General features: G+C 43.1%; 1 protein-coding gene across 6 annotated transcripts in view; it reads left to right on the top strand.

Annotated features, from left to right (window-relative positions):
- Positions 1 to 25,644, top strand: part of ACYP2 (acylphosphatase 2) — a 172,334-nt gene that overhangs the window by 5,573 nt on the left and 141,117 nt on the right. For 2 of the 6 annotated variants that reach the window (XM_079792301.1, XM_079792302.1), the window contains 3 exons: positions 1,368 to 1,447; positions 2,484 to 2,604; positions 3,135 to 3,197. In XM_079792301.1, coding sequence (XP_079648427.1) covers positions 3,180 to 3,197 — 18 coding nt within the window. In that variant the 5' untranslated portion in view covers positions 1,368 to 1,447; positions 2,484 to 2,604; positions 3,135 to 3,179. Of the gene's footprint in view, positions 1 to 1,367; positions 1,448 to 2,483; positions 2,605 to 3,134; positions 3,203 to 16,650; positions 16,825 to 25,644 lie in introns of all 6 variants that reach the window. The other 4 variants (XM_079792297.1, XM_079792298.1, XM_079792303.1 and 1 more) reach the window with 4 other exon arrangements.

Here is a 25,644-nt window from a genome sequence, read left to right on the forward strand (position 1 = left end):
CTAAAGTTCAAATATGGAGTTCAGTTTTTAACAAGGAAGGTATCATAGCTAAAAGAATGGATTTTTCCATTATTATTTTACAGTTTTTCTTTTTGTTAGGCATTTTGCCATTTCACTACAGTGTAACTTGATGTGGACTTCTTCTTATTAATCTTGCAAGGGATTTGTGTTTCTTAAAAGATTCAAATCATTTATTAGTCGACAAAATGTTCATCTGTTATCTTTTCACAACTTTTTTTGTTTCCTTTTTATAGAATTTCTATTAGACATCTGTACCTTTTCATTCTGATCTTCATATTTTTTTATATTTCTCAAATCTTTGTCTATCTCATTCTCAATAACTTTATCAGATCTGTTTCTGGTTCTGAGAATATTTTTTAAAATACATTTTTATTGATTTCAGAGAGGAAAGAGAGATAGAAACATCAATGATGAGAGAGGATCATTGATTGGCTGCCTCCTGCATGCCCCTACTGGGATCGAGCCCGCAACCCAGGCATTTGCCCTTGACTGGAATTGAACCTGGTACCCTTCAGTCCGCAGGCTGACGCTCTATCCACTGAGCCAAACCAGCTAGGGCTGGTTCTGAGAGTATTTTGTTCATCTGTATCTGATATGTTGTTAAATCCTTAATTCTCCGCAGTGAAATATATATCCATTAATTCTGTAAATATGTATCGACTGCCTTCTGAGTGCCAAGTGTGAGATCATAAAATGAATGACACAGTACTTGTCCACAAAGAGTTCACTGTCTAGTGGATTGACAAACAAGTAAACAGATAAAATTGTAACTAAATGTCAGTTGGAATCTTCTTACTTAAGATCTCTAGATGAAACTACTGCAGGTCCTCAATGTCCTTTAGTTATCATGTTGATAAGATACCATAGGAACTTAACTCTTGTTTATATCAGTTAGCCTATGGTGAAATTGTGTTGTTTTTTATATTGGTTCGCTTAAAGGCACAACCTGTTGATGACATTAATTGAGCACTGACTATAATTCAAACTCCCTTACACAGATGGAAATACTTAATGCCTCATCCAATAATTCTGTTAATTTTGGAGGATGGTGGCTTATGTTTCTATAGTCACTCTCAGCTATAAACGTCAGCTTCTGCTAAACTAGTTCTTTTGAGTCATCATCTTACCACGAGGCTTCTGTTGCCCCTGTTTTAGTAATGCTTTAATCCAAACATGAAGCTGTCATTTTCCCCCTTAATTTAACCATTTTCCTATCACAAACCATTCACACAATGCTTTCTATGTGTGTGTGAATAAAATATAGACAGGTTCAGGTGAAAAGAGATTTATATGCTAACCATACGCACAATTAAAAATTTAACATAAAATATTTCTTTTCCTAAAAGATCTATTTCGGTCTAATTCCTGGTATCATGGAGCTCTCTGTCTAGTGGAGCAGGCAGACATCAAACAACTCATTCTCCAGGTATTTGATAATTTCATTAAATCCTTTAATAGGAAGAGGAGGGCTCTGATTGTGTAGAACAGGGGGACCTAGAAAGACTTTTTCGAGGAAGTAGCATTTGGTGAATGAAGTGTTCAGAAGGAGAATTAGAAACGATCCAGCTAGGAAAACAGTACGAGTGGAAGTTTGATATGGCGGAAGAACTTGGCTTGTTTGAGAAGCTCTGAAAAGACCTATGTGCTCAGGGAGGGAGGGGGAGAGAGGGAGGTAAGGCTGAGAAGGTAAACAGAGTTAAATCATACAGTGCCTTGTAAGTTGGGTTAAGAATTTTAGATTTTTATTCCCCAAAGCTATTTCAGTTATATGAATACAGTGCTATGGGCAGTCACCAAACATTTGGGAGAAGCTGAGCAGTGTCATTAGGGTCCTGAAGTCGGGTGGATACGTATACCCCAGGCAGAGGCATCAGTATGTAGAAAGCCCTGGCGTTTTCAGGAGGCCTGGGTAGGCTAGGAAGCAATGACTCCTGCGTGGTGAGAGCACAGAAAGTGTGGATAATGGCAAGAGAAGAGACAACAAGGAAAGCTGAGACCAGATTCCAAATAGTCATGCATGCCTTCCCCAGGTGTTTGCGGTTTATCCTGTAAGCCATGAGGCAGGGGCATCACAGGAGGAGCCGTGTCATTTACAAAGATAACTCTGGACGTCACTGCCATTGTCATAACAAAAATAACCAGCACATTGAAGAGAGAGCCAGTGGTGAACAGTGAGGTGCTTTAGAGGTAAATGATGAAGGTTAAAAATATGCCTTGGTAGTTTGCCGTTAGGAACTAGTGCTAATTCAAACTTGACCCCCAAACGGAGTGAGGAAATTTTAGACTAATCCTTTTTGAACATAAATGGAAAAATCTTACCAAACAAAGAAACAAACAAACAACCGCAGTACAAGATCCTAAGTGAAGATTCAAGTAGGCGTTTGGATTTCAGTTTCTAGAGTTAGTGGAAATAGAAATGTGGAAGTTGTCAGCATATAGATGATATTATATTTAATGTTTAGGGACTAAATTAGATCACCTGAAAAGTATAAAGAAGAGAAGACAGTAAAGCCTGGAGGCCTCCAAGTGGGACAGAGCAGGAGAAACCAACAAAGGAGCAAGAGAGAAGGAAAACCAGGGCAGGTTAGTGCTCTCTGTTCGGATAGTCTCTCGGAGGCTCCCTGGAATCAGCATGTAATTGTACTCCCAGCTGAGATCGAGCACAGTGATGGAGTAACACACAGCTCTGGACTGTAAGGGGAAACACAGTGCTGGAGTCCGGAGGAATCCACGGGCAGCTTCCTTATGTCTTCTTCCTCCGATGAGGGGCCACGCAGAGCATGCTCTTCCCCCAGAAATGAAAATGCCCAGCAACATGTTTGTGATGTTTCTGCTGAGGGCAGCCCATTAGAAACACGGCGCCCAAGATTGTTTACTGGGGTCTGATCGTGTAGGCACCCTCTGCCTGCGAAAGTCCAGGTCCCAGAAGGAAAGCAGGTGTTTAGCATAAACCACACTGTTTATATAGTCTAGCCCAGTGAGCCAGCATTCTGTTAGGGAACCGTGGGAACACTGCTGAAAATCAAGTTCCCAAGTGCTAGCTCAGGGCCAATGTTGTAAGCTCCTTTGAAGGATAACCATCTCAGGCCTGCTGTCTTAACTGTTCTGCGCAGAGTGTCAGCACAGAAGCTGAGTGGAGAACGTGTCCAGGGAGAGAGATGCTGCTGAAGAATCAAGTAAGGTAAGGACCACCGTGGCCAATGGATTTGGACTATACAGGTTGGGGCAAAAGTAGATTTACAGTTGTTCATATGGAAAATGATAAAATAATTAATAAATAATAACAAGAATAAACTGTGTTTTGCATACTCACAACTGTAAACTTACTTTTGCCTTACCCTGTAGAGATCATTGTTGACCTTGGCAAGCACAATTTCAGGTGCATGGCAGGATAAGGAAACTGGATTGGGGAGGATTCAAGAGTGACTGGCTGATGCCCTGGCTGGTGTAGCTCAGTTGGTTGGAGCTACATCCCATGCACCTAAATGTTGCTGGTTCGATTCCCAGTCAGGGCACATGCCTAGGTTGCAGGTTCCATACCCAGTGGGGACTCATACGGGAGGCAACGGATTGAAGTTTCTCTCATACACCTCTCTCTCTCTCATTCTCTCTCTCTCTCCCTCCTTCCTCCCTCCCTCCCCCTGTTCCCCTCTTTCTAAAATCAGTAAAAACATATCGTCCAGTGAGGAATTAAAAAAAGTGACTTGGTGAGGGAGTGTAGAGCATGTATAGAGAGGATATTTCAAGAAGTCAAGAAGTTTTCTGTGAGAGGAAGCAAAATGTAGCTTGAAGATGTTATAACTCAAGAAAACATTTTTAAAAATATGTTTTTCTTGATTTTTTATTGATTTCAGAGAGGAAGGGAGGGAGGGAGAGAGAGAGAGATAAAAACATCAATGATAGAAACATCAATGATGAGAGAGAACCACCAATCGGCTGCCTCCCGCATGCCCCCCACCGGGGACCAAGCCCACAACCTGAGCATGTGCCCCCAACTGGAATTGAACCCGGGACCCTTCAGTCCGCAGGCCAACTCCCTATCCCCTGAGCCAAACCAGCCAGGGCAAGAAAACATTTTTTTTTAATAGATGAGAGATACTAACACGTGTTTGTTTGGGATCAGAATAATTTATTAGCCCAGCTGGTGTGGCTCAGTGGTTAAGCATCAACCTATGAAACAGGAGGTCATGGTTTGATTCCCGGTTAGGGCACATGCCCGGGTTGCAGGCTCAGTCCCCATTGTGGGGCATGCAGGAGGCAACAGATCAATGATTCTCTCCCATCATTGATGTTTCTATCTCTCTCTCCCTCTCCTTTCCTCTCTGAAATCAATAAAAATATATTAAAAAATAAAATAAAAAGAATAATTTATTAGGAAGGGAGAGATAATGATGTGGAGAAAGAGGAATTGGATTCAGAGCAGGAATAAAATTATGGGAGAAGAGACGCTCCCTTCATTGAAAGGGAGAGAAGGAAAAAAATGTACAGATGCAGATAGAATTATAGATTTGGGAATGGGATGATGAGCAAACTTGTGATGGCTTCTGTTTTATCAGAGAAGTATGAGGCAGTGTCCTCAGTTGAGAGTAGAGGTTTGTGAAAAAGATATGAAAGGTGTGAGGAAAAAGTAGAAAATTGGGAATTTGTAGACGAAGGAGGAAAATAATTTGTGATAGCAAATGTGTAAAATAGAAAACTGGCAGGGGAGAGGTCATGCTAGGCAGGGGTTAAGGACTAAAAGGCAACAATTTGAATTTATATTATTGAAATGTTTCAAGGAAACTGTTGTATTGGGTAGCAGTTAAAAATAGGAATGAAATGATTAGGCATTTAACCAAATAGTTATATATTAGCTCAAAGCTACTTTAGTGTAACAGTTTCATTCCCAAGTTACTCTACTCAGTGACCGCGTACTCTCCCCCAGCCTAACGCACACACAAAATATACTCTAACATTGCACTGTAACCTCCCCCACCAAACAAAACAGGAAGAGTGGTTATGTTTAGCCGATAGTGTTAGTCTGTCATCTAGCGTTTCCGTTAAATTCTGAATATCAAGTTGGTGTATTTTGAGACAGTTCTTTTTATATATTTTTTTCAACACTGCCATTACAGGAGCATCTTTCCAATTTTGCAGAAGTGTCTCATGAACACAGACATAAAGTGTATTTCAAAGAAGCTCCAGGGATCTTTGCTACCTGAAAGACATAGTTCTAGTGTCTATACTGACTCTCATATTTGCTGAACCCCAACTGCAGTACTTGTCTCAGAAAACTGCTCGGCTCCTCCCACTTACCCCATTATTACTTTCAGTTGTGAGATGAAAACGTTCTCTTTAAAATAAATTGGTTTCTCTAAATAAAAATATGTCCAAATAGCTACTTTCGTCTTGTACTTAATCTCAAGTTAAATCAGAGAAAAGATTTCAGGAAGCAGAAATCTCATTCAAATCTGCAGTGTGACCTTGGTGTTGTTCTCAATCCAAAAATCACTATTATCACATTTCACATTTCTTAGTTTTCTGGCCCATGAAATAAAATTAGAAATGCCTTTATTAGACACAATTCAGGCTCTCACTTTAATTTTTACTTGAACAATGTGTAACTTTTCGTATTTCCAAAGTCCCCCGCCCCCAGTAGTTGGGGAGTGTGGTAGGACACCTATGAGAGGTAAAGGGGGAGGAAGGAGGATTAATTAGGGAAAGCTCTACAGACCCCGATGCTGACCTGCCACCTGTGGAAGCAAAGGGAGGAAACAGGATTGGACAGGGAGAGCCTCAGACTCTCATGGAAATCTAGGAAAGTCTGAGCCAATGGGAAGCTCCGGGGCAAAGGCTGCCTGGTAAAGTCCTGCACTGGCCAGAAATGGCTAGACCCGAGTCACATCGCCATGCTCAGTCATAGGCGAGCGTCCCGGGAGGATGGTGACCGCAGCTTGAATGCTGCTGTGGTAGGACCCGAAGGTGCTGCGGCCAGAGGCTATTATTAGCTAACCACGTTCTCCCAGCTGAAGGGCTATCCAAGCCACGCGTCCTCAGGCCTGCTACATCAGCTCTGCCATTGTTGCTAATGTCACTCTCCTCAAGCAGTTCAGTTCTGCAGCTCACATGTTCAGATTATGGATTGTTGGAGACAGTCTCCTAACTCTTCTCCTTCTGGCCTTTAGGAGATCTTCTAATCTCCTAAAAGATCACTTGATGCTGTTAGTCCTTTGCTCAAAAATATTTATTCAGTGTCTCCCTCTTAAAATAGCCCACAAAATAATGCCCAGACACTCAGTCATAGGCGAGCAGTGTGACCTTGGGAAAGCTCTACAGACCCCGATGGGAAAGCTCTACAGACCCCGATGCTGACCTGCCACCTGTGGAAGAAAAGGGAGGAAACAGGATTGGACAGGGAGAGCCTCAGACTCTGATGGAAATCTAGGAAAGTCTGAGCCAATGGGAAGCTCCGGGGCAAAGGCTGCCTGGTAAAGGCTGCCTACTTCAACATTTCATTTATCTATAATAATAAAAGCATAATATGCTAATTAGACCGGACAGCTAAACGACCTTCTGTATGTCCTTCCGGACAGCCTTCCGGATGAAGCCAGGGCTGCGAGGGTTGAGGCAACCGCCGCAGCTGTGAGGACCAAGCCCCTTGCACAAATTTCATGCATTGGGCCTCTGGTATTTACATATTTTTTGTTGCTCACACAATGCTTCCTATTCTACTTGTCACATCATTTTCCCTATCTACCTATCAAAAACCCAGCCCAGCTTGGCTGGCGTGGCTCAGTTGGTTGAGCGAAGACCTATTAACCAGGTCACAGTTCAATTCCAGGTCAGGGCATATGCCTAGGTTGCGGGCTCGATCCCCAGTGTGGAGCATCCAGGAGGCAGCTAATCAATGATTCTCTCTCATCATTGATGTTTCTATCTCTCTCTCCCTCCCCCTTCCTCTCTGAAATCAATAGAAAACAAAACACCAGCCCATCTTTCAAGGTCCAGTTTACATTCCCTATCTTACAGAAAGCAGTGTCTGACCCTTCCTTAGAAATAGTTAAATATGTCTCCCACTTATTCATATTCTTATTTTATTACTCAGGTTTTAATGTAAGCATGCCTCCTTCCCAGCTATGCTGTCATTTCCTTTGGGATAAGAAACACACTGTTGTTTTTTACTCTGCAAGTACTCCATAATTGAATGAAGAGAGATGAGAGAGAGAGAGAAAGAGAAACAAAGAAATAGATGGCAATGCAAATTACATTACCGTTTACAGAAGTGCAAAAAATAGAGGGGAGACAAAACTTTAGGGTGACATAGGAAAATATATCGGAAAGTGAAAGAATACTCCATGTGACTTTTTTGTGGGAATGAATAAACTTCTTTGCTTTCTGTTTCTTAAGTACACACCACAGCAGAATTCTTTACCCAAAGCACAGTGATGATTAGGCTATTTATGGATGGGCTTTGGGAGAGCATGATAATAAAACAAAACAAAAAAACCTGAAATTTATGAAAAGTTTGTATGCATGTATATGTTATTTTTCTGAGAATAAGATCCATAATTTTTATCTAATTTTCAAATGGGTTTGTGATCATAAAAAGAAATTAAAACCACTTGACCAGAGAAGGCAGGATTGAGTGTGGGTTAGCAAGTAGATCATTGGTAATCTTAAAAAATATAATTTCTGAAGAATGACGATAGCAGAAGCCAGATCCCCAGGAATTAAGGAGTGAGTGGGTGCTGAGAAAGCGGAGGTAGCAAATATAGATTTTCCTTCCAGAAATGTATCAGTGAGTGAGCGGGGAGATAGATGATAATTTGAGAAACAGTAGGCTCAAGGAAAGGTTTTTTGTGTTTTGGTTTGGTTTGTGTGTTTTTTTTTGGATAGGAGATACTTGAATATATCTACAGAGGAAAAATGGATAATTAATAGAGAAAGTAGGTGTGCAAGTGTCTAGGTAGTCTGGTTTTATGCTGTATCAGCAGCACCAAAAGAATAGTGACTTAAAACATGAATTTATTTCTTGCTGGTGCAAACTCTGCTGTAGATAACTATGCTGTATGCTGAGACCGATTGATCCAGGCTGCCTCAGTCTTTGAGCCGAAAGAGAAACAGAAAGGGAGAGATGAGGGGGTGATGCAGAGGGATCTATCTCACTGCTGTGAAGTAACACCTGTTACTTCTATTCATGTTTCCTTAGCTAGACCTAATCACATGGCCACACTCAATTGTGGGGCAGGAGAGGTAGAAGAGATAAGAAAAGGTATTTGGTGGCCTAGCCAGTGTGGCTCAGTGGTTGAGTGTCAACCCAGGAACGAAGGGGTTGATGGTTCAATTCCCAGTCAGGGCATATATCTGGGTTGCATGCAGGAGGCAGCCAGTTGATGTTCTTCCTCTCTCATTGATGTTTCTATCTCTCTGTCCCTCTCCCTTCTTCTCTCTCTAAAAGTCACTAAAAAGCATACATTTTTTTAAAAAGTGCATTTGGTGAGCATATAATTATCTTTGCACCATGAATGGATCAAGAAAAAAGCGAAGGGAATTTTGGGAAGTTTGGAGTGGCATTGTGTTTTTTTTAATATTCCCGTATCTTCCTATAAAGACAGAGAGCAAGTTGGATAGAAAATGCTAAAGTTCACTAACAGCATCCGTAACAAGTTTAGGTAGCAAGGTATGAGCTCCCAAATATATATAGGTGGGAACACATCATGATAGCAACAGGATTTATATGTGGGAGGAAGCAGAGGGAGCCAAGACAAGACAGAACAAGACATCTGACCAAAAGATGCCCCGAAAAGACAGAGTTCCACTGGGTGTGTAATGTTTAGAGAATTCATCTGAGGTAGTGGTCAACACTGGGGAGAAGCTGTGTGTACTCCGTTTCTCAGGTGAACACAAAGGAACTGTTGGATGATCAGATGGTGCTAGAATGGTCTAGATTCCATGAATTTTCAAAGCCCACCTGAGCTCCCCTCCAGGACCAAGAACCTGCATGGGAGAGAAGCTGCTAAACAGGACATAAAACAGACCATGTTTTATAACTACTACAAATAGTATGTGAATTACAGAAATTCTAAATCTGAAAATTTATCTCCGTGTCTGTTTTCCATACCAGTTATATTCATTAATATTGTCTGATCTCAGGTATAGAGGGCTTGCAATGAAATCACTTGGCACCATTACAATACCTCAATAATAAAATGCGGTCAGTACAGAGACCCTCCAGATTTTATCATAAACTCTTCCATTATCAAATTCCCAGGGAAAATTAAAAGTCTAAAGATGAAAACCCCTTACAAATTAGAATCCAAGGAAATTAATGTCTAAAGTCAAATTCTCTTGCCCTTAAGATTTAAACTTCAAAGAAATTAATGTCCAGAATTCATTCTTTCCACTTCATATCTCACTCACTCTTAATTAGAGGGGTTCTTAAGGATTAAACAGTGTTGGAATTTTTTTGCAAGCCCTTGTAGCTTAGACAGAAATAATATCAAGTCTCTCTTTGAATTTCTAGAGGGTACAAAAAGTCAATAAGACACACAAAATTATTATAGCACTGTCTCTGCACCTATCAAATTTAGCAAAAGCTACTCCCCAATCTCTAGTGTAGTTATTTCAGGCAAAATTATGTTCCCAAAGCCTATCTTTAAGAAAACCTTTATTATTGAAAGTATTACACATGTCCCTATTTTTCCCCCATCGACCCCCTCCCCAAGCCTATTGACTACTGTTGTCAAACACCAGGTCCGAGACGTTCAAGTCAGGGTTGAAAGGGAGAGAAAGTCTGAGTTTTTTCTTTACCAAGATGGTTGATCTGATAAGGATCTGGAATCTATGTCCTGTGAACATAAACTTAATTGGGAGATGTTAAATTTGGCACTACAAGTTTTCCTTTTCTAGGGAGAAAATTTACCTAACCACATTAACTCCTCTCTTCAAAAGTGACTTTTGAGATATTGTTGTCTTCTTGCAAAGCTTAGAAGCTTGTAGAGTTTGAAGACTGTCAATCAGGATGGGCTGAGTTATGTTGCAATAACAAAGAACCTGAAAATCTTAGTGGCTTGAAATAACAACGGTTTATTTTTCACTCATACTACGTATCCATCTTGGATTGGAAGGGAGTAATGCTCATATTGTATCCACGTAAAGAAGTAGGATGACAGAATCTTCACAGGTTTTTCCATGATCGTCACAACAGGGACAAGGGAATGTGCGAAGTTATACCTTGACTCTTAAAAATTTCTGCCCAGAAGTAGCACATTAGTTCCACTCACATCGCTTCCATTCACATTCCATTGGCCAAAGTGTGTTGTGTGGCCTTCTGACTTCAAAGGGAACATGGAAGGACAAGTTCTTACCCATTCAGTGCTACATGTCAGGTGAGCTCTGTCTACTAACCCTGCTTGTGTTATATCTTGTGAGCCGACAACTTTAGTCCTCGGCTATCAGTTGCTGTGACTGCTTTCAACTATGGGATAGCTGAAGTTAGTGTTTCCAAAAGGTGTCTGATCAAAATAATCACCTGGGTGCTTGGATGTGTTATTTATTACCTGCACTGCCACACACTCAAGTATACGTTCCATGAGGAGCTGATTGAACAGTGCCAGACACAGAGAAGGCTCTGTGAGAAACAAAATTTGGAATGCATTAACTTAGGATTTAGCATGAGAAATGTTTAGTAAACAAAGGAATACGTTGGGACACAGGTTAAGATTCTATGATTCCAGTGAAATCTGAGAAGTTTACTTCACTGAGGGTGGAGCATGCTGGGGAATGCAGACCTTTGCATTTGTATGGCTGACCTCCCTCTTCAGGTTCTGGGTTCCTGTGTTCATGATAAGAGTGGGGCTGGGGTCTTACTTCTTTTACCTGATGATCTCAAAATACAGGTCCTTGGATAATGTTTTGTTACAACATCGATGAGATGCCATAGGAATTTAATTCTTGTTTATATCAACTGGTGTGTGGTAAAATTGGTTTTGTTAGGGGTGGGAGGGAGAAATAGAATAGTGGAGACTAGCTATAGTTATAAGAAACCATGCTCTGTTAACTGTGATTGTTGTGTTCTGATTAAAGAAAGCACATTCTAACCTGGCTGGGAGTGTACTCCCCAAGACCTGGGAGTTAACCTGTAATTGTGGTCCATCCTCTTTAGTCCATTCTCCTTATCCGAGAACTGCCTATTGTTAACATAAAAACATTCAAACCTGTAAAGAATTTTTGTGAGTTTATTTGAGCCAAACTGTCGACAAATGCCGGGAAGCAGAACCTCAATGAATTGAGATAATGCTCTGGAGCATGGTGGGTTATGTCAATATTTATACACTAGAGGCCCGATGCACGAAGATTCATGCAAGAATGGGCCTTCCTTTCACTGGCTGCCAGCACCGTCTTTCCACTCCAGCCCTGGAGCTGCCTCTTTTTGCTCCAGCTCCGCCTTCCCATGCTGCCCAGAGGCCCTGAGCAGCTGGGGCGGTGTGGAAGGCCTGCGTCGTCACCAGGGTGATGACGCAAGCATCCCGTCCTGCCCCCGGCCGCTCAGTGCTTGTGTATGCAAATTAACTCACCATCTTTGTTGGGTTAATTTGCATACTCACTCCTGATTGGCTGGTTGGCATCGCAAAGGTGCAGTCAATTTGCATCTTTCTCTTTTATTAGTGTAGATTGCAATCAAAGGAGGGATGTAGGTGGGTTACATGAAATCCATTGGTGATAGACTAGAGAGGCGGGAGAAAGCAAAGCAGGGGGTGGGGGGTGGGCCCTGGGATAGGATTAAAAAGTAAAACCATAGATACATACTTAGGTGGGTGCAGGAACAATTAACATGATACCAATGAAGGAATTTGTGGTATCTGTTCTGGTGCCCCAGAACCTTAGGTTGTGCCCCAAGGGGTTCAGAAAAAGGGAAGTTACAAGTTACCCAGACATTTCAATGGTATGTTATTATAGATGCAAAAAGACAGGCTCAGTTAAGGTAAAGGTTGACCTTGTCAGTGAAGATACCATCCTAGGACATAACTACCCACCATAACTGCTTTTAGTTAAAGTTTAATTTCAGACCATCCTTTGTGGTTACTGTAGGTCTCTGAGTTTGTAAGACTGCCATGCAGGCAGGCCTCCCTTGAGCTTGTTAGGTTAGCATGTGCCCCCTTTCTTTTTTTTCTTTTTTTTTTCTCCATTTTTTTATTAAGGTACTAGAGGCCTGGTGCATGAAATTCATGCACAGGGGGGGGCTGTCCCTCAGCCCAGCCTGCACTTGCTCCAATCTGGGACCCCTCGAGGGATGTACAACTGCCTATTTAGGCCCGCTCCCGGTAGGATCGGGCCTAAACGGACAGTCGGACATCCCTCTCACAATCCAGGACTGCTGGCTCCCAACTGCTCGCCTACCTGCCTTCCTGATTGCCCCTAACCGCTTCTGCCTGCCAACTTGATCACCCCCTAACCATTCCCCTGCCAGCCTGATTGATGCCTAACTGCTCCCCTGCCAGCCTGTTTGCCCCTAACTGCCCTCCCTTGCAGGCCTGGTCCCTCCCAACTGCCCTCCCCTGCTGGCCTGATCACCCACAACTGCCCTCACTTGCAGGCCTGGTCCCTCCCAACTGCCCTCCCCTGCTGGCCTGATTGCCCACAACTGCCCTCCCTTACAGGCCTGGTCCCTCCCAACTGCCCTCCCCTGCTGGCCATCTTGTGGTGGCCATCTTGTGGTGGCCATCTTGTGTCCACATGGGGGCAGGATCTTTTACCACATGGGGGCATCCATCTTGTGTGTTGGAGTGATGGTCAATCTGCATATTACTCTTTTATTAGATAGGATAGAGGCCTGGTGCAGGAGTGGGGGCCAGCTGGTTTGCCCTGAAGGGTGTCCTGGATCAGGGTGGGGGTTCCCTTGGGGCGTAGGGCAGCCTGGGCGAGGGTCCTGTGGTGGTTTGCAGGCCGGCCACGCCCCCCAGCAACCCAAGTGGAGGCCCTGGTATCTGGGATTTATTTATCTTCTACAATTGAAACTTTGTAGCCTGGAGCAGAGCCAAGCCTCCTCCTCACTCTGTGGCTGCAGCCATTTCTGTTGGGATTTATTTACCTTCCTTAGGCCTCCGCTTAAGGAAACTTTGTAGCCTTAAGCGGAGGCCTAAGCTGGCCAGGGTGTGCGGAAAGCTTGGCTTCCTCCATTGCCGGGAAAACCCAAGCCTCCCTCCTGCTCTCCGTGGCCTCAACCATCTTGGTTGGGTTTATTTGCATATTTGCTCCTGATTGGCTGGTGGGTGTGGCTTGTGGGCGTGGCTTGTGGGTGTAGTAGAGGTATGATCAATTTGCATATTGCTCTTTTATTCAATAGGATTATATGTGTACATATCTTACCATTGCCCCCCACCCCACTCGCATACATGCCCTCACCCCCCAGTGTTTTGCATCCATTGGTTATGCTTATATGCATGCATACAAGTCCTTCGGTTGATCTCTTATCTCCCCCACCTTTCCCTAACCTTCCCGCTGTAATTTACAGTCTATTTGATGCTTTACTGCCTTTGTATCTATCTTTTTGTTCATCAGTTTATAATGTTCTTTATTATCCACAAATGAGTGAGATCATGTGGTATTTTTCTTTCATTGACTGGCTTATTTCGTTTAGCATAATGTTCTCCAGTTCCATCCAGGTTGCTGCAAATAGTAAGAATTCCTTCTTTTTTATGGCAGCATAGTATTCCATTGTGTAGATGTACCTTAGTTTTCTGATCCAGTCATCTGCTGACAGGCACCTAGGCTGTTTCCAAATCTTAGCTATTGTAAATTGTGCTGCTATGAACATAAGGGTGCATATATCCTTTCGGATTGGTGTTTCTAGTTTCTTAGGATATATTCCTAGGAGGGGGATTACTGGGTCAAATGGGAGTTCCATTTTTAGTTTGCATGTGGCCCCTTTCATCCACACTATTATCATGGAAAGATTAACAACCTTGTTGCTAAAAAAAAAAAAAAAAAGCCCTTTGCAACTCCCCAGCTCAAATTGCCTGTAATTTGTAACCATTATGCCCATTTTTATTCCTTTTGCCTACTTCCCCATTTAATCTTTGTCCTTCTACCCAATATAAGCAGCTGGCTTATGGGGGTGGGGGGTGGGCAGAGCAGGTTTTCATGGATGATCTGCTTCTCCCGCATACTGCCAGCATTATTGGAATAAATGCTTACATATGATTCAACCCTGTCTCTGGTTTATTGGCTGGAGTAGTTACAGGCAGGCCGGATCCATTCGTTGCATGGTTTTGCTTCAAGTCGCAGAACCTATATTAAGTGAGGACTTACTTTACATGATACTTACTATTCAGCTAGCTTCTCCACTCCTGTCGGTCATAATTTTCAGTAGGAAACCATGTGCAGCTTTTATAGAAATGAGAATATTTATTTCTTTCCTTCTGTCATTGTCATTCTTTTTTTTGTTTATAAGTCCCTTTTCTACAGGCCTACTTCATTGGAGCTTCTAGAGAGTTTTTTGTTGGGTTCTAAGTCACAAATGAAGCACTGTTTTATCTCAAGAAAGAAGTATAAGTTGACAAACAAACAAGTTTTCAACTCCAGCCCTAGCAAGTTTGGCTCAGTGAATAGAGAATTGGCCTGTGGACTGAAGGGTTCTGAGTTCAATTCCAGTCAAGGGCACATACCTCGGTTGCTCCTCCCAGGCCCCAGGGCCCTAGCCGGGTGTGTGCAGGAGGCAACCAATCGATGTGTTTTTTTTTACATTGATATTTCTCTCTGTCTTGCCCTCTTCCTTCCACTCTCTCTACAAACCAATGGAAAAATATCCTCAGGTGAGGATTAAAATATATATATATATTTTTTTCAACTCCAAGTTCTGTTTTCAGGCTGCTGGACTATTCTCCACTTAATTAGCGCCTGGAATCTGCAAACACCATTGGAGTGACATAATTTTGCATTTGTAACTGGTTTAAAGAACATGTTGGACTTAGTAGGGCGCTGGTGGGACCCCTCCACCACCATTCCCATTCTCTATTTAAACCAGCTCTGAGGAGTCACCTTCCACACACCTTGGATAAAATCTTGGGCCCGTCTCATACTTTTCCGATAATTCTCAAATAGTAAAAAGTCTAATCCATGTTAGAAGTTTGAGGTGGCGTTGCCCTTAAAAGGGGTGGGGGCCCTTTTAATACAGGCCAGTTTCCTCCTGCAGGATCCCACTTTGTCCAGGTCCGTCCCCCCCAACCTCCCATCAGTGTGAGTGCAGCTTACCCCTGGGGACTGCATCTCTTTCTCCTTCTCTTTCCCTCCCTTCTGCTGCTCTGCTATCCCTGGCTGATGTAGCCACAGCCTTTCACTTTTAGACTTTTCAAAGTGTAATACCATTTTCCATGTACCCCCAAATTCTCAAGTGATCCTTGCTCTCCAAATGATTCTCTTGAAAACCCCCACATCTGAATGAAATGAGCTCCCCTCTTCAATCTCTTGCACGGGGGGTGGGGGAAGGAAATGCACAGAAAAGCTGGGAACAGACCTCAGCACCTGCTTCTTCAATCTCTGAATTTTTCACCAACTCATATAGTCTGGAAGTGAATGAAGGCTTAAGGCTGGCAGAACTGGTTTCTCAATGTTTTAACTTGTTCAGAGAAACACCTGCCTTTAGAGCATGGGAAGTGCTAGACATCTAGAGGCCTCAGTTGAACCTGAGAGTCTCTCCAGTTTAGCATCCTGTTGGCCAATTTGCCTGCTGTTTCCAACTCTCCTTCATTTCATCACTGAAATATTACGTTAAGACTCTGCCACAGTAACAGATGATTGAACCAGAGAAGGACTCCTTATCCTGGGGACCAGTCCAAAGGCGGGTCCATTCTGATCTTTTCCTGATAAGCTGAACTGAGACTTAAGACTCTGCAGTAAGACGGTAGTCGATGCTTGAAGCGGCAGTTACTTAGAGTCAGGACTGAGAGTCCTAATGGGCGAACTGATGAGTAAGCAGAAGAGACAGGAAAGCATAGAATCAGCTAGATGGAGAGAACAGTGCCTGGTGCCTTTCCATTTCCTGGAGACATTCTGCCATACTCTGCATTGCTTTCTGCCAGATTCTCCCATGTTTCTTTTTAGAGACACCTTTGTTTGTTTGTTTGTTTGTTTGTTTAGGTGTTTTTTGTTGTTGGTGGTGGTGGTTTGTTTTGTTTTGTTGTGTTTTGGGGGGAGGTGTACCAACAGGACTGGGTTCTAGGAAAGAAAAAGCAGTGAGAACCAGGATGGAAAATATTTCTTTGGGTTCAAGAGACACTGCCTTTGTTTTTGTGTGTGTTTGGTTTTTGTTAATCCTCACTGGAGGATATTTTCCATTGCTTTTAGATAGAGTGGAAGGGAGGGAAGGAGGGGAAGAGAGAGAGAGAGAAACATCTATGTGAGAGAGATGCATCAGTTGACCACCTCCTTTACACACCCGGGCCTGGTCTGGATCGAACCCACGACCCTTGGGTGCATGGCTGATGCTCTAACCACTGAGAACACCGGCCAGGGCTAGAGTCACCCTTTTTACTTCAGCGGGTTGAGTGAGAAATGTTTGTTTCTTGCAAACAAATGAACAGACTAGAATAATAAATTTGTAAAAAGTTTTTTTTTTTCTCTTTTATGGCATGCTTTCTCTTTCTGTTTCAGTATTACAGCTCAGTGGATGTCTTGAATTTAGAATCGTACCCTAATCCCCCGCGACTCACAGTCTGTCTGAGGACCAGCAATCTGGGCATATCTGGGGCACATGTCAGAGACGCAGCCTCTCAGCCTGCACCCCAGACCTGCCGAATCAGAATCTGTACTTTAACAGGACCCCAGGTGAGGTAGTGTGTATGTGGCTGCTTGAGAAACCCACCTGTAATTCTCTCTACACATTTATAAATACTGCTTTCATCGCGTCCCGAGAATTGTAAATGGTTCCCCATTGCACTCGGAACAAGTCAGATGTCCCAGCCTGACATTTAAGGCTACAGTAAAATAGACCTTATCGACTTATTTACTCTCTCCTGTATGGACGTCTTACTCCAGATAAATTGGTCTCCTCAAGCTACTCAGTTATTTTCCACATGTGCCAAGTGTATTCAGGGTCCTTGCCCATGGCATTTGCCTGTCTGGAATTTTCTTTCCCAACTCCCTATACATCCCTCCTTCCAAGACCAGTTCAGTTTCCACATCTGCTCAGAGGCTCCTGCTGCTTAACTGGCTTTCTCAGGAGTGGAATCCAAACCCTTTTTTCTTTTTTAATTTGTAGCCTCTCCCCCTCACTAAAGCTTCTCACAATACAGTGCATATATAATAGTGTTTTGATCCACTGATTACATTTTATTTATTTAAAAAAAGATTTTCCCCCTGACTGGATGGCTCAGTTGGTTGGAGCGTCATCCTATACACTTAAAGGTTTCGGGTTCAATTCCCAGTCAGGGCACATACCTAGGTTGCAGGTTCCATCCCTGGTTGGGGCGCAACCGATAGATGTTTCTCTCTCAAATCCTTATTTCTTTTTCCTCTCTTTCTTTCCCTCCCTTCTTCCCTTCCTTCCTCCTTCCCTCCCTTTCCTCTTTCCTTTCTCTCTAAAATAAAACAAAAACATATCCTTAGTTGAGGATTAAAAACAGATACACACACACACACAAAAGCCTTGGAACACAAGTATTGTAGGTGGGACCTTGCCTCCAGGGTGACCTTTCCTCCCTAGTATATCATTGGTCATGTGGTTTATGTTGTAGGCAGTTGGACAGACTTGAGCAGAGCAAGAACAATGGGCCTGGTACAGAAGGTCATCAGGTTGGAAAGCCCCAGGTGCCTAGCAATGGACAATCTATTGTAGGGTGGAACCTCACCCCCAGGGTGACGTTTCCTCCCCTAGCGTATTGCTGGCCAAGAGGTTTGGACCTCCTGACCTTTCCTCCCTAGAGAACATCTATGTCTCAGTTATATTTCAGCTCCAGGCCCAGATAAGCAACAAAATCAGCCATGGTGTCAAGATCAGCTGTATTGAATAATGACCCCATGCTCTGGTGCCCGCCAGTCAATCAGGAGAGAGAGAAAGAGAGAGAGAGAGAGAGAGAGAGAGAGAGAGAGAGAGAGAGAGAGAGAGAGCTCACTGGGTCCTTTATCTTAAGGGTTTTATCAGTTTCCAAAGGCGGGGATTTTAGTGGGGGTGGGTTTTCTCGGGGGAAGATCTCAATAGAATTCATCAGCTTTTTCAGATGTGTCCTTTCAGGATCATGGTTTCTACTGATTGGTCAGCACCAGGGTAGGGAGTCATTGCATCTGGTCCTGATGTCAGTCATGGCGTCATTTTGTCTGGTTTTGCTGCTCTTCTGGGACTGGAGCTAAAACGTAAGTGAGGCCTAGATGTTAACTCTAATTTCACCAAAACTCTGTCTCTGTGGTCAGAGACCAGAGGCTTTGTTGATGTGGATCAGAACCTCATTGTCCTGAGGGCTTAATGTATAAGGGAGTAGTTATTCAAAGGAGTCCTATCAGGCTCCTGGTTTCTCCTCTAAGGAGGTCTACCGCATGATGGTGACATGTCCAGGAAGGAAAGATCAGGGGAGGGTCTGTACCACATGATCAGCAATTTGAAAGTTCAGGGAATCTAAACTGTTGTAGGTGGTGGGAATGGCACCAGCTGTCTGACCGGTAGGGTAGGACCAAACCTGGGTTCAGCAACCTCAGTACTTGGGTTCTGGCTAGGAAAGAATTCCAAGTCCAGATCCAAATGGTAATAGAACATTTATTGAGTAAATCACAGAGGTAGAAAAAGTAATTCCTAAAAGAAATGGACTTTGGAAACAAGTTATAGAAGTAAAGGAAGAGCCCTTGGAACTTGAGAGTGAGGAAGCTAATGGTAACCTGCCTGGACGGCGTGGATGTGCTCCCAGATGCACTGGGTCCTCCACTCTAAGGAGATTTTAGGGGAGGTCCCAGAAGATCTCAATAGAATATTCAGTAGCTTTCCAAGGATAATTTTTTCATTGATTTTCAGAGAGAGTTCCTCTCTCCCTCTCCCTTCCTCTCTGAAATCAATAAAAATACATTTAAAACAAAACAAAAAGAAAAAGAGAGAGAGAGAAAGGAAGGAAGAAAGAAAGAAAAAGAAAAGGCCTTCTGGAGGAAATTACTTCTAAGCAGAGACTTGAATGAGAAGGTATTAGCCAGATAAAGTGGGAGGAAGGATAAGGAAGAATGCCAGGCAGGAAAAGTGGCTTCTACAAAGACCAGTAAGGGACCACTGTGTGTATTGGGTATTCAGGTAGTTTATGAAGATTAAAGCCCAAGTCAAGCTGATCAGTGAGAATATTAGCTGGCGAAGTGAGGAAGAGTCCTGAGTACAAAAACTTTAGAAGTCCCAACTGTTTGACCAACGACATGAAAGGCCAGGGGATGGTCCGAACTGCACAACCAGCGACCTGAAAGGTCAGGAGGTGTAAACCGCATGACTAGCCATATGCTAGGGGAGAAAAGGTCACCCTGTGGGGAGGTCCTTGTTTTCCCAATTTTGCCCCTTGCTAGGCACCCACGGCTGTCTGCCCTGGTGACTTTCAGTACCTGGCTCACCATCTTTGCTCTGCCTATGTCTGTCTAACTTCCTACCCCGGATGGGTATTGCAGGGTGGCCTGAAATATAAAGTATTGGTCATGTAGATAGAAAGAACATGATGATTTTCCCTCCTGGGTTCTCTAAAGAGTTAACTACTTTACCCATATATTTGCTTTTTTTAAAAAAATTTTATTGATTGATTTTAGGGAGAGAGAGAGACATCGATTTGTTGTTCCACTTATTTATGCATTCATTGGTTGCTTCTGGTATGTGCCCTGACTGGGGAATCAAACCCACAACCTTGCCATGTTGGGATGATGCTTTAACCAACTGAACTAACTGGCCAAGGCAATATATTTGCTTTTCAGACCAAAAGAATGTTTGAAATTTCAGGCATTTTGAAAAATATTGGGCCAATATTTTAGAGTAGAAACATCCTCCATATTTGTCAAATAATATCTATATTATAAAAAGCCAGTGGCCATAATGCCGGAATGACCAAATGACTGGTCACCAGGAGGTGCATTGATGGGTCCTGTGGAGGTGGCAGGAGGGACTCTGGGTCTTGCGTGATTTCGCGCTCCGGGCCTCTAGTCAATTATATAATAGTTAAGAGCCCAGACTCTGGTTAAGAGGTTTTAATTCTCATTCTGACATTTAATAACCCTAATTCTAGACAAATTGCTTTATTTCTCTAGGCCTCAGTTTCTTCATCAGAAAAGTGAGAATATTAATTATACCTACCAGGTTGTAATTTCATGAACATAGATATTCACTTCACCTACTTGTTAGGCCAACACTGAAATTGTCTTTCTTTTCTTTTTTTAAAATATATTTTTACTATTGATTTCGGAGAGGAAGGGAGAAGGAGAGGGAGAGGGAGATAGAAACATCAATGGTGATAAAGAATCATTGATCAGCTGCCTCCTGTATGCCCCACACTGGGGATCGAGCCCTGACTCGAAATCCAACCATGACCTCCTGGCTCAACCACCGAACCATGCCAGCTGGGCCTGAAATTGTCTTTCAAGTAGAGGTATTCGAGTTATACTCAGCCATCTATATGATCACATTTTGCTCCATTTGGGGCAGCATTTCAGACAGTTCTATGATTATGTCAATGTAAGGAACATTCAAACCTGTGAAGAATTTTTGTGAGTTTATTTGAGCCAAACTGTCAACAATTGCTGGGAAGCAGAATCTCAACAAATTGAGATAATGCTCCGGAGAATGTCAGTTTTGCACATTGTTTTATACATTGCAATCAAAGGAGGAGACATAATTGGGTTACATGAACTACATTGGTAATAGATTAGGGAGGTGGGAGAAAGCAAAGTGGGGAAACCTCTGGGATTGGATAAAAAGTAAAATGATAGACACATACTTCTTTTACTTAGGTAGCTGCACGATAGTTAACAGTTAACAATTAACTCGGTAACAACGAGGGGATTTGTAGTCTTCTCAGAGCAGTGTCTGTGCTTTGAGGGGTCCAGCAAAGGAAAATTACCTTGACATTCCAACGATATGTTATCATAGATGCAAAAAGATAATACACAGGCGCAGTTAAGGCAAAGATTGACCTTTGTCAGGGAAGATACCAACCTAGAACATGAATACCCACCATAAAATGCTTTTGGTTAAAAAATTTTAGTCTGGCCAGTGTGCTCAGTGGTTGAGTGTTGACCTACAAATCAGGAGGTCATGGTTCCATTCCCATGCCCAGGTTGCAGGCTCCATCCCCAGTAGGGGGCATGCAGGATATAGCCCATCGATGATTCGCTCTCATTCTTGATGTTTCTATCTCTCTCTCCCTCTCCCTTCCTCTCTGAAATCAATAAAAATATATTTAAACATTTTTTTAAAAGTTTCAGACCATCCTTTATGGTTGCTTAGGTCTCTGAGTTTGCTAGACCTCCATGCAGGCCTTGCCTGAGCTAGTCAGGTTAGCAGGTGGCCCCTTTTTGTCCACAATTGGAATGGCTGACCATGATTAATGACCATAGAAAAGAGTGCAACTTATCTGTTGGCACCAGGCTTTAACCCTTTGGCAGACATTTCCCCTTTATAATTTGTAGGGCCATCGAGAAATACCTTCCAAGGACTTGTGAATGAGGAAATAAGGCTGCTCTTTGAGAATAAACTGCAATTACCTGAAAGAGAGATAGACTGACTTGGGCCAGCTAAAATGTCAATAACCTGATTGAATATATATTAATATTTCTAAAGCAGGCGTCTTCAAACTACGGCCCGTGGGCCACATGCGGGTGTTTTGCTATTTTGTTTTTTTACTTCAAAATAAGATATGTGCAGTGTGCATAGGAATTTGTTCATAGTTTTTTTTAAAACTATAGTCCGACCCTCCAACAGTCTGAGGGACATTGAACTGGACCCCTGTTTAAAAAGCTTGAGGACCCCTGTCCTAAAGATATCAGTTAAAAAAGAATTGATTAGATTTTCCTAGATAAAAAAGACATGTAGACCAAAGAAGCAGTACCCATCTAAACTCAGAGTAGAGGAAAGCAAGTTTTAGCTTGCCTATTTCTGGTTCTGGTGGAGATGGATGCAGGGGTGGTAGCTAAAGGATTGTTGAGGATTTTGATTCTTTGTAATGTAATCTCAAGTGAGATTGATGCTGTGATAGGTATTATAAGCAGTACCTGTTATTTCTCCTCTTCTTTTTCCTTGTAAATAGGACTGTTTATTTTTCACTGGCTATCGGAAGTCACCCAGAATAAGGATTATATTTCCCAGCTTCCTTTGAAACTAGGTGTGGCTACAGGATTGTCTATGAGATGCAAACTAACATGCTATTTGCTACTTTCAATAAGTTTCCTTATAAAGAAAGAGCATGCTTACTTTTATCTTTTTCCTTCTTCCTTCTGGTTAGAATGTATATGTGATGGCTGGAGATTAAGCAGCTATCTTGAATTATGGTGTTGAAACCATGTGTTAAGGATGACAGAGCAATTTGATAGAGGGAGCCTGGGTACCTGGCAATGCTGAATCTGCTAGATCAGTCTTGGATTGTTTAATATGGATTTTGTTTTTCTGAGAGATTGTAACTTGTTCACATATATCTTGTTCAAGCTACTGACATTTAGGGGGTTTCACCTGTCATCGCTGACTTGAATACTAACTCACTGCTGAATCTAATCCTAAAATGCCTGAGTCAGTATTAGGGTTTTTGTTTTGTTTTTGTGCTATAATGAATTGCCATAACATAATGGCTTAAAATAATACACATTTATTCTACTACTAGAAGCCCGGTGCACGAAATTCGTGCACGGCGGGGGGTTGTCCCTCAGCCCAGCCTGTACCCTCTCCAATCTGGGACTCCTGGAAGGATGTCCGACTGCCCGTTTAGGCCCGATCCCACCAGGATTGGGCCTAAACGGGCAGTCGGACATCCCTCTCACAATCCAGGACTGCTGGCTCCCAACTGGTTGCCTGCCTGCCTTCCTGATTGCCCCTAACCGCTTCTGCCTGCCAGCCTGATCACCCCCTAACCACTCCGCTGCCAGCCTGGTTGATGCTTAACTGCCCCCTGCCAGCCTGTTTGCCCCCAACTTTCTTCCTCTGCCAGCCTGGTCACCCCTAATTGCCCTCTCCTGCAGGGTTGATTACCTCCAACTGCCCTCCCTTTCAGGCCTGGTCCCTCACAACTGCCCTCCCTTGCAGGCTTGGTGCCTCCCAACTGCCCTCTCCTGCTGGCCATCTTGTGGTGGCCATCTTGTGTCCACATGCGGGCAGGATCTTTGACCACATGGGGGCAGCTATATTGTGTGTTGCAGTGATGATCAATCTGCATAACACTCTTTTATTAGATAGGATAGAGGCCTGGTGCAGGGGTGGGGGCCAGCTGGTTTGCCCTGAAGGGTGTCCCGGATCAGGGTGGGGTTCCCTTGGGGCGTGGGGCGGCCTGAGCGAGGGGCCTGTGGTGGTTTGCAGGCCGGCCACGCCCCCTGGCAACCCAAGTGGAGGCCCTGGTACCTGGAATTTATTTTCCTTCTACAATTGAAACTTTGTAGCCTGGAGCGGAGCCAAGCCTGCTGTTCCCTCCGGGCGGCAGCCATTTCTGTGGCAGTTAATTCACCTTCTACAATTGAAACTTTGTAGCCTTAAGCGGGTGGGCCCGGCCAGGGTGTGCCGAAAGCTTTGCTTCCCCTGTTGCCTCCGGCAACCCTGGCCTGCTCTCAAGCTCCATTCTGCCGCCATTTGTTTGAATTTGTTTACCTTCTATAATTGAAACTTTGTAGCTTGAGTGGAGGCTTAGGCCTGCAAAGGCTATGGAAAGCTTGGCTTCCTCTGTTACCTGGGAAACCTTGCTCTCTGTGGCTGTAGCCATCTTGGATTGGGGTTAATTTGCATACTCGCCCTGATTGGCTGGTGGGCGTGGCTTGGCTGGTGGGCGTGGCTTGTGTAGCGGAGTGATAGTTAATTTGCATATTACCATTTTATTAGAGAGGATAGTTCTGAAGGTCAGGAGTCTTACGAGCTAAAATCAAGGTGTCAGCAGTGTTGTATTCCTTCTGGAGGCTTCAGGGGAAATACATTTCCTTGACTTTTCAGCTTCCAGTGGCTTCCTGTATTCTTTGGCTCATAGCCCCCTCCTGGTGTCACTCCATTCTCTTGCTTTTTGCCATCGCGTACATTCCTACCTCCCGTGACCTTCTTTCCTCTCTCTTATAAGGATGCTTACGATTATATTGGGCCCACCTCAGTAGTCCAGGATAATGTTCTCATCTCAAGATCCTCAATGTGATCACACCTGCAAAGTCCCTTTTGTCATGTAAGGTAACATATTCACAGTTTCTGAGCATTAGGGTGTGGACATCTTTGGAGGCCTGTATTCTGCCTGCCATAGAGTCTTTTGGTCCAGTTCCATGTTTGATGACCGATCTTTATTCTTATTACTTACCAACATTCTGATTACGATTTGACTCCCAGTTAAGCAAGTCATACAGAAATTGAGGTTTCTGTTCCCATGACAGGGATTTCTCATGGAAAATCAGTGAAGTACTTTCTGAGTATTAATTTGCCTCTGTTTGCCTTGACTTCAAGGAGAAAATGCATGAATTATGCCAATGGGAGTATTCTGGTCCCTGTGAGAATTCAACTTCTCATTGTAAGCGAATAAAGTGGCATTTTCACTGATTTCTGAGTTGTTCATTTAAAAGGACTTAGTCAGCCGAAACCGGTTTGGCTCAGTGGATAGAGCGTTGGCCTGCGGACTCAAGGGTCCCAGGTTCGATTCCAGTCAAGGGCATGTACCTTGGTTGCGGGCACATCCCCAGTAGGGGGTGTGCAAGAGGCAGCTGATCGATGTTTCTCTCTCATCGATGTTTCTAACTCTCTATCCCTCTCTCTTCCTCTCTGTAAAAAATCAATAAAATATATTTAAAAAAAAAAAGGACTTAGTCAAAGGTGTGTAAAATAATGTTGTCCCTGTATAATATTTTTTTAATAGAAAAAAAAAGTCTTTTGGAAAACATTTAAATGGACATTAGGGATGTTTATTTTTTTTTATTTTTTATTTTTTAAAATATATTTTATTGATTTTCCACAGAGAGGAAGGGAGAGGGATAGAGAGCTAGAAACATCGATGAGAGAGAAACATCGACCAGCTGCCTCCTGCACACCCCCCACCGGGGATGTGCCCGCAACCAATGTACATGCCTTTGACGGGAATCGAACCTGGGACCTTTCAGTCCGTAGACCGACGCTCTATCCACTGAGCCAAACCGGTTTCGGCAGGGATGTTTATTTTTAAAATAATTAGTGATAATAATTTTAGCATTGTAACAATAAATAAGATCTGTTTTTAGTTAACTAATGAATTAAATGAATAAAGCATATGGTAAAGTTGAAATCAGTGTGCTTTTCCTAAACAAATGAATTCTAATGTAACACTTTTAAGCAAAAGGGTTATCAATAACCATGTCAGCAGATAAGATGTTAGAAATATCAGTGAACTATAAGAAACTTGAAGATTCTTTCAAGAATATTAAGGTGAGTTAATGCTAGCAGATTCTTTTCACCAACTGCATCAAACAGAGTGGGAGAAATATTTCCCCAAGGTGTATCAATTGCTA

Source organism: Cnephaeus nilssonii (genome assembly GCF_951640355.1).
Source record: "Cnephaeus nilssonii genome assembly, chromosome: 15".
NCBI lineage: Eukaryota > Metazoa > Chordata > Mammalia > Chiroptera > Vespertilionidae > Cnephaeus > Cnephaeus nilssonii.